Source organism: Oncorhynchus mykiss, chromosome 24, assembly GCF_057628025.1.
Source record: "Oncorhynchus mykiss isolate SJ-2025 chromosome 24, ASM5762802v1, whole genome shotgun sequence".
In the NCBI taxonomy this organism is placed as follows: domain Eukaryota; kingdom Metazoa; phylum Chordata; class Actinopteri; order Salmoniformes; family Salmonidae; genus Oncorhynchus; species Oncorhynchus mykiss.
In genome coordinates, this window is record NC_143045.1 from 27,214,441 (window position 1) to 27,233,519 (window position 19,079).

The 19,079-nt window shown below is 43.7% G+C and overlaps 1 protein-coding gene across 1 annotated transcript; it reads left to right on the forward strand.

The window, feature by feature from the left end:
- Nucleotides 1-2,223: 2,223 nt before the first annotated feature.
- LOC118944053 (uncharacterized) lies at nucleotides 2,224-8,461 on the forward strand. Its single transcript, XM_036961606.2, has 10 exons — nucleotides 2,224-2,380; nucleotides 2,533-4,071; nucleotides 4,438-4,530; nucleotides 5,119-5,223; nucleotides 5,404-5,513; nucleotides 5,729-5,923; nucleotides 6,490-6,652; nucleotides 7,017-7,182; nucleotides 7,917-8,011; nucleotides 8,308-8,461. The coding sequence occupies exons 1-10, from the start codon at nucleotides 2,224-2,226 to the stop codon at nucleotides 8,391-8,393; spliced, it is 2,709 nt and encodes a 902-aa protein (XP_036817501.1). The 3' UTR covers nucleotides 8,394-8,461.
- The last annotated feature ends 10,618 nt before the right edge of the window (nucleotides 8,462-19,079 follow it).

A 19,079-nucleotide genomic window follows, 5' to 3' on the forward strand; every position in this document is an offset into this window, starting at 1 on the left:
GTATCAGATTTGTGGAATTTTCCATGTCGTCTATATTAAAGGGCATGTCATTAAATATGAAAGGCTTTTAAAATGCAATATTGGTGTACATTTTCTACGTAAAAGCTCACTGTAATCAAAAACATGATTTACCTGTGTTTTATATTCCCTGCGTGTACATGATTCTTTCCAAGACATAGACTGACCAGGTGAAAGCTATGATCCCTTATTGATGTCACCTGTACTGTAATGCTGCTGGGTTTTTCACACTCAGCAGTTTCCCTGTGTGTATCAAGAATGGTCCACCACCCAAAGGACATCCAGCCAACTTGACTCAAGTGAAAAGCATTTTAGTCAACATGGGCCAGCATCACTGTGGAACGCTTACGACACCTTGTAGAGCCCATGCCCTGACAAATTGAGACTGCTCTAAGGGCAAAAGGGGGTGCAACTCAATATTAAGAAGGTGTTCCACACTGAGGTTGGAATAATACTGTGAAATTGTGAAAATGATGATAATGCCCTTTTAGTGTAAGAGCTTTTTGAAACCTGTTTTGGTGAGATGGAGTTTTAACGAGATATAGTTTTGGCCTGCCTGTTGACATCACCAATCGATAAATGAGTTAATAGACAAATAAGAAAGAGAGTTCCAAACCTCTCTGCCAATAACACGTTGCCATTTTTCCCCTTCCAACTCAGACCACTCCCATATAGTCCCAGCAACGTTTTTGCTTCAGAAATGGTTCTTTGCTAAGAAGCCCCAAAAAATAATCCAACATTTTAATTGAAAACAATCACAGTAAGGTATGTAATTGTTACCCAGAAATGATTTGATATTGAGATAAAAACAGCTGCATTGGACCTTTAAAATATCAAATGGAAGCAAAAGGTACTAATTTCATGGAACAACCCAGGTAAGGTCTGATGTCACCTCTGGAGGGGTGAGGGGGGTGAGGCTGGAACATCTGGAACTCCTCCCACTCTCAGGACATTCCTCCAAAACATATGTCAAGCAACGTCTTCTCTCTCTGTCCGATCATCTCACCTTCTCTTTCTTTGTCTGAGCATCATCATCATTGTCCTCATCATCAGAAGGTAAATACTCCTTCTCTTTTAACTGCGTGCTGTATCCATCTCCTCTCCTCTCTGTGTTAATGCACTGTGTAGGCTAGTTTCAGGACAGCAGAATATTATATTCAAACATTCATGGCATGATTAGAAATAACTGATATCTCATGTAAATATTTGTCATGAAAACATAGAGAATGTAAAGAGCAGCTTATGATACTGTGGAGAAGTTGTCTGAACAGTTAGAGGAGGCTAGTAGTGTTGTGATGGTAAGATAGTGATGGAGAAAGAGGGAGAGAGAGAAGAAGGAGAGAGCGAGGAAGAAAATAAGATTGGCTAGGCAGCAGCCTATCTCTCTAGGCACCAGCCTCCTATCTCACTAGGCACCAGCATCCTATATCTCCAGGCACCAGCCTCCTATATCTCTAGGCACCAACCTCCTATCTCTCTAGGCATCAGATATGAGAATCAGCGTTTATCTGGCACTAAGCAGGACAGGGAGTAGAGAGGCACTGCTGGGTAGGTTACTGTTTTACATATAGAAGGCGATGGAATCTTTATGTTCAGTAATAAATAACATGAAGTACTGAGGTAAAACTTAACCAGAGCCCGTTCTAGACAGTAAGCTCCAATGCCACCTGTTTCTCTGGTGATGACCTGTTTCAACTCATCTGTCCCAGTCAACCTAACATTTATCCTCCATGACTGGGCCAGTGACATCATCAACTCTGCAAATATATCCTCTGGTTGTTCATTGTCCAAACACATTTATACTAGAAACACATTCATACTTTATTTCCATTCCACAGAATAAAGAAACAGGCAGGACAGGAATAAGCCAATATTGGGTTTAAATATAGAGCAAGAGGAAGTCTTAGCTCTGGGTTGGAGGAGAGTGTTGAGAGACAGACCAGCCAACCACACCAGTCTAGTTTGCGTCCCAAATGGCTTTCTATTCCCTATATAGTGCACTAAATAGGGTGCCATTTGGGACCCCAGTCTAGAGCCTTATAGTTAAACACTTCACCCCAAACTGATGCTGGAATAATATGCTACTGAATAGCTTGTATTTTCATCATTTATTTTCTCATTATAATTGTTTTCTTCGCTGTCCTCTCTCTCATGTTCATATAATATTATTACTTTTGCTATTGTTTTACTGAAACGACAGACACCATGGCAACCGTGGATGGTTTTCCTGCCAGTTTCTATGGTGAGCCGGGGGTGTTGGGCATGTTATCCAATGGGATCAGTGCGTTCCTGGTTCTACTGCAGAACTTTAACACCGCTAGAACCGGAGTACCGGCGCAGGGGGTGGAAAACATTCTGGCAGGTACGCTAATCAATCCATCCATTCATCATGATCACTATTTAACTCTACTCTGTTCTTGCTGTTGTGTTTCAGTTGGTTGTTCAGCATGACTAACAGTGTTGTGTGTTTGTAGGTGGTTGTTCAACATCACTAACTGTGTTGTGTGCTTGCAGGTGTTCACCTGATTCTGATAGGTGGTGTGTGTCAGCTGATCGCCGGCCTCCTGTCGTTCCGCAAATACGACCACCTAAGCAGCACTGCCTTCATCGGCTACGCAGCACTCTGGGGGAGCTATGGCGCCACACGCATCTTCCAGGGTGCCTCACAACCAATCACAAACAACTTGACCCTGTCACATGACCTGATGAGCAACATGACAATGCACACTTCCCTCATAACCAACCTATCCCTGTCAGCGGAACTCATCAACGGCACCTCACGGAGCCCTGATTGGCTGTTCTTCCTGCACATTCCCCAGACTGCCATCGCGGGATTGGTCCCGTACATCCTCCTCTCCTTCCTATTGGCCTTCTGCTCGGCCACGGTAAACGTCATCATGCCCTTTGTGTTCGGCGCCATCACTCTGACGCTGCTGTTTGAGGCCGTGGTATTGGGAGTGTCCTCCGCCTGGCCGCTAATCGTCTCCGGTATTCTAGAACTCCTCATCCTTCTTTTCGCCATGTACGGCAGCGCAGCCCTGCTGGTGAAAGGCCTGGCACAGCGCTACGTCTTGAAGGGATTTGGCAACCCCCTGTTTAATGTGCTCCTACTGGGAACCAATCAAACTCCCAAGGCCAGCGCTCAGAGCCTGGGACAGGAGAAGAAGAAGAACACAAAGTACGCTGAACCCCAAGCGCTCTGCTTTTTTTGTGACACCGTGTCTCCATTCATCCTGTTGTTCTACAGCTTCAGCTACGTCACGTCCTTTTCCCTGGGGGCCGTGTGGGTGTCCATAATCTCTGCTGCTCAGCTCCTCTCCAGCTACTACGCTCACCTGCGGCATGATGGCTACCTGGCCATCAAGGCTGGGCTACATGCCACCTACTGGCTGACCAAGGCGTGGGAGGAGTTTGTGTTGTCACCCCTGATCATGTCGGAGCCGAAGGTAGAGGTGGCTGCTGGGAGACAGGCAATGGTTGGTGATTGGTTCTTTGTGACGGCAGCGCTGCTCCTTTTAGTGGTTAGTCTCAGTAATGACGCCCTGGAGGTGGCCCACAATGCATTGTTCCTGCTGCTGTCCGTGTCCACGGTCCCCCAGATCCCCCTCCAGGGGTACTACATGTTCTTCGGGGTGTCCTGCTCCCTGTTTGCCGCCGCCTCTCTTTACGGGACGTTCTGCCGCCTCATCAACTCCATTGCTGAGAAGATTCTGATCCCAGTGGGTCCTCAGCTCGTCTCTTCTGACCGCCTCCGCTCCGTCCTGTACTGCTGCTCTTCCCCGGCGCTGTCATTATCACCACCGACAATTCAGATCACTGACACTCTATTCTACCTGACCAACGGGGTGGCAGCTCTCTCGGCACTCCACTCTGCTTCGTCCAGTCAGAGTGGGGTGTTCCTGCGGCTGAGCGTTCCGTGGGTGCTGGTGTCAGGAGCGTTGGTACAGGGGTTGGTCAGCAGACTGCAGGTCAGGGGAGGACAGAGATTTGGGTCTGTCATCCCATCCTTCTACATGGTTGTCTGGGCTACATGGACATGGTACCGCTTCGCAGGTACATGGTTGACTTGTGCTGCCTCCTAAATGACACCTTATACCTTATACAGGGCTCTTGTCAAAAGTAGTGCACCATATAGGGAATAGGGTATCATTTGGGACTGAAGGATTAGATTAGAAGACTTTATTATCCATTAGGTTTACGCAAAATGAAAATTTGGCCTTGGTGCTGACATACATATAGAATTTTACACATTTCATACATTGACAGATCCTAACAGGAAGAATGTGCCTTTAATTTTAGCCTAAATTATACAATAATGTCAAGAGGAGGCTTGCAGGACAGTTTGTCCGTGTTACTGTTGTTGTTGTCTCCATGCTCTGTGACCTGTTTAGTAACCAGTACTCTCTGTTCTATTCTCAGGCCTCATGCTACAGATCTCTCCAGCAGGGTCCTTAGGGTTCACAGCTGGAACCATCGCTTTCCTGGTCATCAACGCTTTCCTCATGCTCATCGGTCAGTCTCTTCATGAAATGACCAAAATCTACCTGTTCACCTGCTTCAACAGATAAAGAGAGTGAAAAATGGAGGTTGTTTTTGGCACCCTATTCATTATGTAGCCCTATGGGCCCTGGTCACAAGTAGTGCTTCACCATAGTGCAGGGATCATCAACTATATTCAGCCGAGGGCCAAATACAAATAATTTGTAGACTGCAAATGAACCGTAAGAAGCCCGAACAGATAAAACATTTGACTAAAACATAGTAATTTCAAACATTGCTTACATTTCTACACAATCACATATATCTCTCTATTATGTGTGGGAATACTTTGGAACAGATCTCCAAAATAAAATCAATTGGAGCTGATTTGCTGGTGTTTTTACAGTCTTTTATATCCAACAATTGTTTTTGCTCAGAAAAATGTATAGGCCAAATAAATGTGTCCGTGGGCCGCCGTTGGGGAAGCCTGATATAGGACATAGGTGACCATTAGGGACACATGCAGTCTATTCATCCTGTATTGCTAACTTTCTCCATGTCTTCTCCCCTCCACCTCTCCATTTCTACATCTCTCCATATTTCCATGTGTCCACCCCCCAGCTGCATATGGGAACCTGGTCCTCTTGTCTCTGACCACAGTCATGGAGGTGGTCCTGGTCTGTTTCCTCCTGTCCACCCTCCAACAGCTCCCCTACCAGTTGGAGAGTAAGGAACCTGCTTCTCACCTCACTACCCTTACGGTCTCAGACCTACTGCACAGTATCTCTACCATAGTGAACATGTACGCTTTCTGTTCAAAACATTGCATCATGTACACATTGTTTTGAAACCTAGATGTCAGTTGAATGTCACTGTTCTAACATTGCTCTTGCGTTCTTCCTACAGTTGCTATGCTAGCTGTGTTCTCTATCATCTGTGTGTATGGAGCCCTGGCATCGCTGGTCAACTCTACCTTCTCTCAGAGTCTGCTGCCCCTCGGCCCGCCATTGTTCAAGGTGAGAACAATACACTCCATTCCGTATTTCATTATGTTCCATTCTATTCCATTCCGTTCCATTCTATTCCATTCCGTTCCATTCTATTCTATTCCATTTGGTTCCCGTTCCGTTCCATTCCATTTGTTTCTGTTCTGTTCCATTTCATTCCATACCATTCCATCCTACTCCATTCTGTTCTGCTCAATATCTTCTCTCTCTGTGTTGTGTCTCAGGATGTGAAGCAGCGGAAAGCGTTGTCGCCTGACTCGCCCTGTCCCGTAGCAGACTCCAGGCTGACTAGTGGACTCCTGAAAATCAACAGACTGCTAGACAACGGGGGGGTCTGTGGAATCCCCACCGACACTGTCTACGCCCTGGCTGCCTCCTGCAAGAACCCTCACGCCATCGAGAGCATCTACAACATCAAGGTAACACTCACATTATCAGTAACATACTGTCCTCATACTCTTAAACAAGCCAATGTTACTCCAGCAAGTAGGCTACTGGTCCTTCGAGCCTGATATGGACAATTGTCCTGGAACAACCCTAATGTTATACTGTGAATTGTCATGCACTGGCTCACAAAATTTTGTTTTTGGATGAAACTGGATAACACCTGACCTTTGACCTCTAACCTCTCTTTGACCCCTTTCAGGACTGCCCAGCAGAGAAGCCAATCTGTATCTCCAATGTAGAGCAGCTGAGCCAAGCCCCTTGACCTCTAACCCCTAACCTGTCTCTCTGACCCCTAACCAGGACCGCCCAGCAGAGAAGCCGATCTGTATCTGTATTTCCAGTGTGGAGCAGCTGGTGGCTGCCAAGCCCCTTGACCCCTGACCTCTAACCCCTAACCTGTCTCTCTGACCCCTAACCAGGACCGCCCAGCAGAGAAGCCGATCTGTATCTGTATTTCCAGTGTGGAGCAGCTGGTGGCTGCCAAGCCCCTTGACCCCTGACCTCTAACCCCTAACCTGTCTCTCTGACCCCTAACCAGGACCGCCCAGCAGAGAAGCCGATCTGTATCTGTATTTCCAGTGTGGAGCAGCTGGTGGCTGCCAAGCCCCCCTTCAGTCCTCTACTCTGGGAGTTCATGAGGAACGTCTACCCTGGAGGAATCAGCTGCATCGTCTGCAAGGGAGATTGGCTACTCAGACTGGGTCAGTACCATGATGGCAAATTACCAGTGAAGGCTGCTGAGGGGAAGATGGCTCATAATAATATTTTGAATGGAGTGTAATAGATGTAATGTAGTGAGTGAATGGTTGATACCATTCCATTGACTCCATTCCAGCTGTTATTATGAGCCGTTCTCCCCTCAGCAGCCTCAACTGAAAACTTCAGTTTTGGTGGTATTTAGATATTATTTTATTTATGTTGCACTGGGATAGGTTAACAGAAATTATTTGAATCATATGTTGACTTTTGGGGGTTTACCTAAACTAAAATAGTGTTTTTAATCATTGTGTTCGCACCTGTGTCGGTCAAGTTCGGCTGAGGTAATGGTCTACATGTGTTGTCCAGGTGTGGGTCCAGCCTACGACCGCGTGGGGACCAAGGACAGCATTATGATCCGAGTCCCTGACCACACCGTCACCGGACACCTGTGTGACATCACCGGCCCACTCGCCATCACCTCAGCCAATCCCAGCGGAGAACCTGACAGCACGCACCACGACATGGTCATCAGGTAACAGTTTAGCATAATACTCACCTGTACTCAAGCGTGTTGGTGCTTATTGATAAAACATTATAGTGGTAAATGATCACCATTTATAACATGTCATAAATGGTGCACACTGCAGCTCCAATGTAATAATTAGACATTTCCACAGCTGTGCTGCCTTCTTCACGGTTTCATCAAATTATGACTATTTAACCTGAAGAGAACTATTTGATGTGATGCTGAGAGTGATGTCATTATTGAAGTATTTCTGCATCCAGGAGTCTTGTTATAGACCGGTTTGATCTTTCCTGTCAGACTGGTTTGGTATCAGTCAGCCTGCTGTGTAAATGTACAGTTATGCTAATGTATCTGTGTTAGTCCTCTACTAGTTATTGGGTAATAATGTATCTGTGTTAGTCCTCTACTAGTTATTGGGTAATAATGTATCTGTGTTAGTCCTCTACTAGTTATTGGGTAATAATGTATCTGTGTTAGTCCTCTACTAGTTATTGGGTAATAATGTATCTGTGTTAGTCCTCTACTAGTTATTGGGTAATTATGTATCTGTGTTAGTCCTCTACTAGTTATTGGGTAATAATGTATCTGTGTTAGTCCTCTACTAGTTATTGGGTAATAATGTAGCTGATGTTCTTTACTCTGGATGCTGTTCTGAACCTGAACCTGTACCTGAACTTACTCTCAAACTGTCTTCCTAATGCTGATAGTGATACTGTCTCCTCTATCTGTGTGTGTTTCAGTCGTCTGGGCCATAAGATCCAGGGTGTTTTGTGTGACGGGGATTCCAACGAGGTCGTAGCCTCCACAGTGGTCAACTGCCTCAAGATAGATGAAGGTATGATGTCACAGTGCAGTACAGAAGCCCACTACAATAAGTCATAACTAACCTCTTAGGATGTGTGTTGTCCCACCTAGGGTTGCAACATTCCAATAACTTTCTCAAAATTCCCAGTTTTTCCAGATACCCTAGTTGGAAGATTCCTGGATTTCAGAAGGATTTAAGTAGGAATTTCCAAAATCCTCCAACCAGGAATTTAGTTAAAGTTACTGAGACTTTGCAACCCTAGTCCCACCCAATGGCTCCTTGTGTGTCAATGATCACTTAGTCAGAATTGTTTCCTTCTCCCCCAGGTACAATTAGCATCGTGAGGGAGGGCTGTGTCCCGGCTATCAAGGTTCGACAGATCTTTGAGAGGGTGAAGAGCAGTATGCTATGAAGAGGACCTTCCCACTCTATCCTCTCCTACATTCTCGCTTCCATCCACCTCTCCTTCCCCCATTCCCTCCTTCCCCCATTCCCTCCATCCTATGTTGACCAATGATGATGCTCAGATCAGATACTGGACCCACACATCTCAGGCCAATGAAGAGTGCTCTCTTGAAGATAACTGAAGATTAAATGTGAAGAGTGTAAAAATGTGGCATAATTGTTGTAATGTTGGGCTAACTGAATGCTAATCAATTCGTTGTGATGAGAAGACTGTAGTGAAAGCCAAATGCAATCTTTGCTGACCTTATTGTTATAATAAATGTTTTCATCGGGGAAATTACCTATTTATTCAGTATATTTGTTGTAGTTTTAGAGGTACGATACAGATGTTGTGAATTCTAGATTGATGTTAGATTTTTGTTCTGTAATAACGTGCTACCAGAAAACTCTAGGTTAGAAACACCATAATATCTTGACGTTGAATTAAGTCTAAAATTAGCATTTATTAAGGACTATGTACTGTGGATGAATGTGTGATGCTTCTGGGGAGAAATGAAGGATGATTTATTGTAATGGTGTGGTAAGATTTATATGGGAGATTTACACACGCCAAACAGCACACATGCAACATTTACATTTCTATCATTTGTCCTGACAATGTGTTGCAATGGTTATATGTGTATATGTATGTTATTGTTTAAATCTATTTCACATTAAAACTCAACTAAACTAACATCTCTAGTTTCTTTTCTGTTTTTAATACCGCAATCAATATTTCTCACGTCTTAACAATGAATAAACAAGTGTCAATGATCAGCCTAAAACAAGATGAGTCCACCACCACATTAATGAATAGAACATTATTATAGGAACTCCATGTATGAAACAGGTCTCTTTTGCGTCTAGTTTTAGAGGATACTTTATATCCTGCTTTTAACGTTACAGCAGACACTGGGGAAATCCACTTCCTGCATATTTTGTCAACTAGAAACCAATTATCATTTGCAATGAATCCTGGGCAAGAGGAAATACAGCTAAGATAATAACATTTTCATTCAAAATGGTCTCCGATAGAAATGGGTCATTCCAGTAGAGATCTGAGGTGCATGCATTCATTTTGAGGTACATGTAGGCTATAGAAAGTCATATCCATCACCATTCAAAATGGCCTCCAAAAGAGCTGGGACATTCCAGTGGATCTCTGAGGTGGGGTTCTAGTAGCCTCTACCCAGGAGCTCTGCTTCACAAACACACGTAACCACAGGATGCAGTCAAAATAGCAATAGCCTTCAATTCCTACTTTATTGACTGTGTCAGGGTACTGACACAGAACCCCTCCACTGGTTTCTTGGGCTCAGTGCTAGTGAATGACACTCAACCTGTCTTCATCATAAGGGAGGATTCTGAGTCAAAGGTGGACAAGGTGATTAGCTCAATAAAGAACTCTAAAGCCAAAGATGTGTTTGGGATGGACTCTACCTTTCTTATTAAAAACTACAAAGAGTCACTCATTGGCCCCATTACTAAGGTCACCAACACATCTATTGGTCTCGGTGTGTTTCCAAGGGTATGGAAGTCGGCCATAATAACAGCCATCTTTAAATCGGGCGACCGTGCTGCCGTGAGTAACTACAGGCCCATTAGTATACTACCTGTGGTGTCAAAGGTTGTTGAAAAGTGTGTAGCAGAACAACTGATCGCCCACCTCAACAACAGCCCCATTCACATTACACTCCATGCATTTTGGCTTCAGAGCGAAACACTCCACAGAAACGGCCAACTGCTTTCTTCTGGAAAATGTGAAGTCCAAGATGGACAAAGCGGGAGTTGTTGGGGCTGTGTTTCTGGACCTAAGGAAGGCTTTTGATACTGTTAACCATGAGATTCTCATCACAAAATTGTCCAAGTTCAACTTTTCCCCCGATGCCTTGAGATGGATGAAATCATACCTTGAAGGCAGAACTCAGTGTGTCAGAGTGAGCAATGAGCTGTCGCCCACTCGTAGCTATGATGTGGGCGTGCCCCAAGGGTCAATACTGGGGCCCCTCCTGTTCAGTCTGTACATAAATGATCTGCTTTCTGTCTGTACTGGGTCTGAAGTTCAAATGTATGCAGATGATACAGTGATATATGTGCATGCAAAGAGCAAGAAACAAGCAGCACAAGAACTCACTACTGTAATGGTCCAGGTTACAAAGTGCCTCAGTGACTCGTGTTTGCATCTCAATGTGAAAAAAACTGTTTGCATGTTCTTCACAAAGAGGGCAACAGATGCTACTGAGCCAGATGTCTATGTGTCAGGGGAGAAGCTCCAGGTGGTATCTGATTTTAAGTACCTTGGCATCATACTCGATTCCAACCTCTCTTTCAAAAGCATGTGAAAAAGATCATTCAGATCCAAATTCAACCTAGCTAATTTCCGATTTATATGAAATTGTTTGACTACAGAGTAAGCAAAACTGTACTTTAAATCTATGATACTCCTCCACTTAACATACTGCTTGACTAGTTGGGCCCAAGCTTGCTGTACAACATTAAAACCTATTCAGTCTGTCTACAAACAGGCTCTCAAAGTGCTTGATAGGAAGCCCAACAGCCATCATCACTGTTACATCCTCAGAAAGCATGAGCTCCTGAGTTGGGAAAATCTTGTGCAATACACCGACGCATGTCTTGTATTCAAGATCCTAAATGGCCTGGCTCCCCCTCCACTGTGTTTTTGTTAAACAGAAAACCAAAACATATGGCAGCAGATCCACAAGGTCTGCCATGAGAGGTGACTGTATAGTTCCCTTAAGGAAAAGCACCTTTAGTAAATCCGCTTTCTCTGTGAGAGCTTCCCATGTCTGGAATACACTGCCATCAGACACACATAACATATCACACTTTTCTACATTGTATATTAATAGTGAAGACCTCAAAACTATGAAATAACACATGGAAACTTGAAGAAACCAAAAATGTGTTAAACAAATGAAAATAGGACTGACATTAAGGGTTGCCCTATTGCCTGGGGCAAGTGAACTGAGCAGTCACGACAGTCGCAGTCACGCAGAGGTTTCCCCATTGGGAAGGTGATTTTTTGCAAATAATTCCGATAGCCTAAAACTGATATATCTAGTTCAGCTTAAAACTGATATATCTGGTTCTTCCCCATTGTTTAAGTGAAAGACAGACAATTTATGGCATTTATTGCAGTCGGGCAAGTTGAGCCTGTTACATGTGGTTTGTACAGTGTCTAGTAAAAGTCTACATGCCTATTGCACAGGTTCTACATGGCTATACCATTCCCAAGAGCCTCTTTCACCCCTCAGAAACTATCTCACCCCTTTCTCAGCTCTCAGAACCTCTCTCACCCCTCAGATCCTCTCTCACCCCTCAGAACCTCTATCATTCCTCAGACCTCTCTCACCCCTCAGAACCTCGCTCACCCTCAGAGTCTCTCTCACCTTTCATAACCTCTCTCAACCCTCAGAACCTCTCTCACCCATCAGAGCCTCTCTCACCCCTCAGAACCTCTCTCACCCATCAGAGCCTTGGCTCACCACTCAAAGCCTCACTCACCCCTCAGAGCCTCTCTCATCCCTCTCTCACCTCTCAGAACCTCTCTCGCCCCTCAGGATCTCTCTTATCCCTCAGAGCCTTTGCTCACCCCTCAGAGCCTCGCTCCCCCCTCAGAAACTCTCTGACCCCACTCTCACCCCTCAGAACCTCTCACCCCTCAGAGCCTCTCTCATCCATCTCTCACCCCTCAGAACCTCTCTGACCCCACTCTCACCCCTCAGAACCTCTCTCACCCCTCAGAGCCTCTCTCACCCCTCAGAACCCATCTCACACCTCTTTCACCCCTCAGAGCCTCTCTCACCCCTCTCTCACCCCTCAGAATCTCTCACCCCTCAGAGCTTCTATCATCCATCTCTCACTCCTGAGAGCCTCGCTTACCCCTCAGAACTCACCCCTCAGAACCTCTTTCACCCTATTTCACCCCTCAGAGCCTCTCTCACCCCTCAGAACCCCTCTAACCCCTCTTTCACCCATCAGAGCCTCTTTCACCCCTCAGAGCCTCTCTCACTCCACTCTCACCTCTCAAAACAACTATCAACCCTCTCACCCATCCACATCTCTCTCACCCCTCATAACCTCTCTAACCCCTCAGACCTCTCTCACGCCTCAGAACCTCTTTCACCCGTCAGAGCATCTCTCACCTCTCAGAACCTCTCTCACTCCTCTCTCACCCCTCTTTCACCCCTCAGAGGCTTTCTCACCCCTCTTTCACCCCTCAGAGCCTCTCTCACCCCTCTCTCACCCCTCTCTCACCCCTCAGAGCCTCTCTCACCCCTCAGAGCCTCTCTCACCCCTTTCTCACCCCTCAGAGCCTCTATCAACCCTCTCTCACCCCTCAGAATCTCTTTGACCCCTCAGAACCTCTCTCACCCCTCTCTCCAGAGTTGTGGACTCGAGTCACATGACTTGGACTCCAGTCTGACTCAAGTCACAAATTTGAGGACTTGAGCCTCGACTTGATAGAAAATAAAATAACTTGAGACTTGACCTGGACTTGGAACCTAAAGACTCGGGACTTGACATTGACTTGAGACCGATGACTTAAAATCTTCTGGCCAGGTATTGTAATGTTTTGTCACTCATTTTGTAGCACAGCGTATACATGGATGGATTACTCTACACAAAGCCAGAGACAGTAGCAACATCGGCCTTGCAAAAAAACAGCAACAGATTGGCTAGTGAAACGCACACTCAGCACTCTGATTGGACTAGCCAACTGTCAATCAACACAGGTCGGGTGTGATTTGCTGTGCAGCTTGTGGCGGATGAATCAGAATTAGTTGGGTAACATAGATAATTAAGATGTTTTATTTGCATAATATGCTTATGTGAGATACTTGTCATTAGAATGTATCCTTTTGGACTAGAGTGTTGGCAGTTGCACTTTTCCCTCAGCTGGGGCTCAGTCACTTGGGGCCCAGAGAGGGGAGAGGTCAGGCTTGTCTTTCACATATCCCTGGTGCTATGCAGAATACCAGAAAGGGAAGAGGACAGGATGGAACATTGTCTTCATATGTGAATGTGTCTTTACCTATTCTTAAACCATGTGAAGGGATGGCGTGATTAATGGGCAACCAATTACTTGTCTCCACAACGTCTGTGTGCCAGTCACTCCCTCCTTTTCCCATTGGGGGGAGGTGAATGGCAGTGTCTGGAAACATTGTATGTCCTCTCTGATCTTACACTTATCCTGGGACAGTGTATGACCTAAAGGCTCACTCCCCTCAGTGAGCTTGTCCAGAAGTGGGGTCAAGAGGGAGTTTCCTTGAGATGGGAGTATCTAGAGTTGATAATTGATGTATGCCATTGGATGAGTTGGTGTTTTTGTACTATGAAGTACCAGGAACGAGATTAGAACCTCGTCGGAGGGACCAAACTGAACAATAATTTATAGCGAACGTTATCTGGCTAAGGGATACTCCTTTCTCAAGAAAAAGTATTTATTTGTGAACAGTTCCTAAGATCTGTGGTTCGTCATGTAAGTTGAGAGGGGTGTATCTTGGCTATAAAATATATTTTTATTTTTCTGTAGTCACTTCTCAACGGTTCATTAGAAATAGTGAATTGTTGAAAGTCAAATGCTATTGCAAAGCTTACTTTTATTATTAAAGATGTAGTTTAAGTATAACTCTGACTGGTGTGTAGTTTGTAACTCTCCTCATTTGGTAAAGCAGAAATATGCCACCACAAGCTATAGGAGTTATTTGTGAGAGCAAAATTGCAAGATTATGTTGTAATACCTTTATTACATTAAATGGTTGTTTTATGCAACAGAATAGAGTATTCTTAACTATTGTGTGTGTGTTCTACTGAGGATGGGCCTCTGGGAGATAACCCTGACAGGAGATTTACCATGTCTTTTGGGTGATAAAACCTAAAGAGCAGTCACGAGCATGAGTTAATGTTTCTGTTCTTTACCGTACCAGGGAGAGATGGTTCCAGTTTGGAGTCGGAGGGCCAGACACTGGTCTCTACAATGAAAACTGTTGACACAGCAGCTACTGTCTGCAATGTATTATATGTATCTTTCATACAGATCTTAAACTCGTGACCCATTATATATATATCTGTTGTTCGTCATGTAGGTTGAAAGGGGTGTATCTTGGCTATAAAAGACCTTTGTAGTTTCGTCTCGGGGCTCTCAAAGAATCATTTGATTGTGAATCGTCGACCAGCCATGACCAGCCATCATTATCGTAGAGCACTCAATCGATTCACTTTATATGTGTGCATTGTATTGACCTGCTCCCTTATTAATAAGTGATTAAAGATTTAGTTTAAGTATAACTCTGACTTGTTTAAGTATAACTCTGACTCTGTGATAAGTTTGTCTCTCTTCATTTGATAGTAAAGTAATTAACCACCACATAGTGCAGAGCAAAGTCAAATTTTAGGATGAGGATTGCCATAATAAATAGATATGCAGCTCCAAAAGTTGTTTGGTGATCAAGAATATGAACTATTTACTTTGTAAGCTCACCAGCAATGGGGCAAAAATGACTAGCATAGGCCTACTGGTCTTTTGAAAGTATTCAGAACCCTTGACTTGTTCCACATTTTGTTACGTTATAGCCATATTCTAAGATGGATTAAACAAATAAAAATCCTCAGCAATCTACACACAATACCGCATAATGACAAAGCAACATTTTAGAGAATGTATTAAAACACTGAAATACCTTATTTACATAAGTATTCAGACCCTTTGCTATGAAACTTGGAATTGAGCTCAGATGCATCCTGTTTCCATTGATCATCTTTGAGATGTTCCTACAACTTGAAATTGAGTGCACCTGTTGTAAATGCAGTTGATTGGACATGATTTGGAAAGGCACACACCTGTCTATATAAGGTCCCACAGTTGACAGTGCATGTCACAGCAAAAACCAAGCCATGAGATCGAAGGAATTGTCTGTAGAGCTCAGAGACAGGATTGTGTCGAGGCACAGATCTGGGGATGTGTATCGAAACATTTATTCAGCATTGAAGGTCCCCAAGAACACAGTGGTCTCCATCATCTTAATGGAAGAAGTTTGGAATCACCAAGAATCTTCCTCAAGCTGGCCAAACTGAGCAATCGGGGGAGAAGAGCCTTGGTCAGGGAGGTGACCAAGAACCCGATGGTCACTCTGACAGAGCTCTAGAGTTCCTCTGTGGAGATGGTAGAACCTACCAAAAGGACAACCGTCTCTGCAGCACCACCAATCAGGCCTTCATGGTAGAGTGGCCAGACGGGAGCCACTCCTCAGTAAAAGGCACATGACAGCCCGCTTGGAGTTTGCCAAAAGGCATCGAAATACTTTGAGAACATGAGAAACAAGATTCTCTGGTCTGATGAAACCAAGATGGAACTCTTTGGCCTGAATGCCAAGAGTCACATTTGGAGGAAACCTGGCACCATCCCTACGGTGAAGCATGGTGTTGGCAAAATCATGCTGTGGGGGTGTTTTTCAATGTCAGGGACTGGGAGACTAGTCAGGATTGAGTAAAAGATGGACGGAGCAAAGTACACTGAGATCCTTGATGAAAACCTGCTCCAGAGCGCTCAGGAGCTTAGACTGGGGCGAAAGTTCACCTTCCAACAGGACAATGACCCTAAGCACACAGCTTAGGGAACCCGATCGAACATCTCTGGAGAGACCTGAAAATAGCTGTGCAGCAACGGTCCCCAACCAACCTGATGGAGCTTGAGAGGATCTACAGAGAAGAATGGGAGAAACTCTCCAAATACAGGTGTGACAAGCTTGTAGCGGCATACCCAGGAAGACTCGAGGTTGTAATCGCTGCCAAAGATGCTTCAACAAAGTACTGAATAAAGGGTCTGAATTCTTATGTAAATGTGACACACAACAAATCTAAATAAGATCACTTCTTGTGACTCTCACCAACTTCCCACTTTCCTCCAACACATTCCAGATTTTTCTTGAGACTTAATTAAATGGATTCTCCAAGTAGCATTGATCCAAAACCCTCACTCCAACTAAAAACGAGTCTAGTTTTTCCTGTTTTCCACCACAGCATTACTTCTCTTGTTTCTTATTCTTCGCCACGGTAACCAACTCATTCTCGCTTTCTATACTATTAGCTTCACCCTTCACTCACTAGCAGCTTCACTAGCAGTTTCTTGGCAGAAATATTTGCTGTTGCTTTCACATGTTTAAATAGGCCATATGTGGTAAATCTATATTCCATCAAATACTACAATAATTGATAGCATTTCATCATTCCTTCCCGTACCGTTTCGTGCAACACGTAGACATTTCTGTTTGATAGGCCTACAATACCTTTTAATTTAGCCAACCTTTGCTTCCCCTGCTCTGAGTGGGCGCGATGTTTATAGTGCACATGAACAGTCTCAAGACTCGTGAGGTAGAAGTTATGTTTATTTAATTCAATGTATAGTTTCCTTTGTTCATATTTCCCGGGTTAGGTCGGAGTTCCGTGTGTCTGTGAGAAAATGTTGAAGTCAATTTACACATTCTGTCATTTATTATGACATGTTAATTTGCTATCTGCAGGGCTCTGGGAACATGCCCTGCATGCCCGTTCGGTAATCTGGCCCTGCCCAAAAGAGTCAGTGTTAGCACTTATCCTCTTCCTGCTCTACATGCTCCCACTTGGCCAGATCTTCAGACAGTACAGTGTCCAATTCCACTGCCCAGCACACGACACACAGGTTCTGCAAAATTGTAATTATTCGCCTACCTCCTCATGCCTTTTGCACACAATGTATATAGACTCTCTTTTTTTCTACTGTGTTATTGACTTGTTAGTTGTTTACTCCATGTGTAACTCTGTGTTGTCTGTTCACACTGCTATGCTTTATCTTGGCCAGGTCGCAGTTGTAAATGAGAACTTGTTCTCAACTAGCCTACCTGGTTAAATAAAGGTGAAATGAAAAAAATAAATAAAAATTGCAATAGGTCAAAATGATAAGATTCCCAGAAAGGGGCTCTGGGATTGTTTACTTTAGAAGCTGCCTATTCTGCTTAACAGGACACTGTATCTGATGTGTCTGAAGTAAGATGTTTTAAGACTGTCTAAGTTTACCAATGATTCTGTATCTCTCCCTTTGAAAGGCTTCCTGAGGCAGGTGCCTTAATAATAAGCAGGTTTAGCATAGGTGGAGTTGCGATATAAGTTAATAGACCAGTTCCAAACCCCTCTGCTAATAACAGCTAGTTTCAGGTTTGACTACATTTCCCTCCCATTAGGCTCTTCTTCTCTGATGACTTGATCCACACTGTGGTTAATGCACCACGTTGTTGCCCTTCCCGTCCCCACTCAGACCACACCCAGACAGTCCATTAACATTTTGCCATGAGAAATAGTTTTTTGCTAAAAAACAACTGTTTTTGTTTCTTTTTGACCCCTTTAACAGAAAAGTATTACAGTAAGTTCCAGTTGTTAACTAGAAATAATTTAATATTGAGATAAAAACAGAATTAATCAAATAAAAACAGCTGCATTGGGCCTTCAACATGCAGGAAATTCGTTTCTGCATCTGTGGGGGGGGGGGGGCAATTACTCCTATTTACTTCAGAGAAACCTGGGCTTGGTTTGCACTCTGTTCACCCTGACCAAAAGTTACACTTCCAGTGTAGCAAGTAAGACAATTGACTGCTTTTGCGAGTCCCCAGTATAGCTCCTAGTCCTAAACTAATCTACTGGAATTATTTGCTGTTTGGTTAGTGTTTAAAAAAATCACCTGCTTAATGCGGCAACCCTGGAGCAGAGCAGGCTCAACTTGCCCGGCTGCCAGAAATGCCAGAAATTGTCCATCTCTTAAACAATGCGGATTAACCAGAAAACTCAGTTTGAGGTTTACTGGAATTCTTAACAGTTTTGTTGTTTTCAACAAACAACTTTAGAGCTAGCTCAACTTCCCAAATGACCAGTTTACTTTCCCCAGGCAATTGGACAACTCTTAAGGTCCCTGCTTCAACTAGATTCAGTAGTTTTACCAAGTTACCATCAGGAGAAAAATAAATTGTCCACAATGGGACCTGTGGTGCCACCTCTGCTCACATCTTTCATTAAGCCATTTTGAGAAAGAACCAAATAAAATAATAAGCCAATTAATTAATCGCCACATTCATTAATCTATAATAAATATAATATCATCGCTGTCTGATGAAAACCTCTTATTTCCAAACAGACTTTACAGGAAACATTTTTTTTTAATTATCATATTTTTTTCATTAACCAACATACAATTTTGGAACTTCAAGAAGCTATTTCGATAAATGTTATTGGTACTAGTCATTACATGTTCAGAGTGCATTGAGGGGAGTTACTTCTTTAAATAAATGTACAAAAAACATTAATTGGCAAAAATGGAGTTCATCAGACAGTGACGATATAAACCTTCATAAAAATATGTTTGATCATAATATTTTATATGAGACCTACTAGGATAATCCAAATAAAAGGAAAAATAACAACAAATAAAAGTTCCCACTCCTTTCTTTTTGTATAGAATATGCTTTGATTGTTGATCAATATACTATTATGAAGTCGTCAATAGTCAGTTTTCCATGCCAAGTATTGTTTTTACGATACATTTCTCAAACTCATACACTCATGCAATACAGGCCTACTTCTTTAGACGGTTTTAGGCTACATAAAA

What these genes read in the sequence shown, in the direction of transcription:
- LOC118944053 (XM_036961606.2), top strand. Translation starts at nt 2,224, where the DNA reads ATGGCAACCGTGGATGGTTTTCCTGCCAGTTTCTATGGTGAGCCGGGG. An exon ending in GCTCCCCTACCAGTTGGAGA is followed by an intron (nt 5,224 to 5,403) that starts GTAAGGAACCTG and finishes TTCTTCCTACAG; the next exon opens with TTGCTATGCTAGCTGTGTTC. An exon ending in CTGCCTCAAGATAGATGAAG is followed by an intron (nt 8,012 to 8,307) that starts GTATGATGTCAC and finishes CTTCTCCCCCAG; the next exon opens with GTACAATTAGCATCGTGAGG.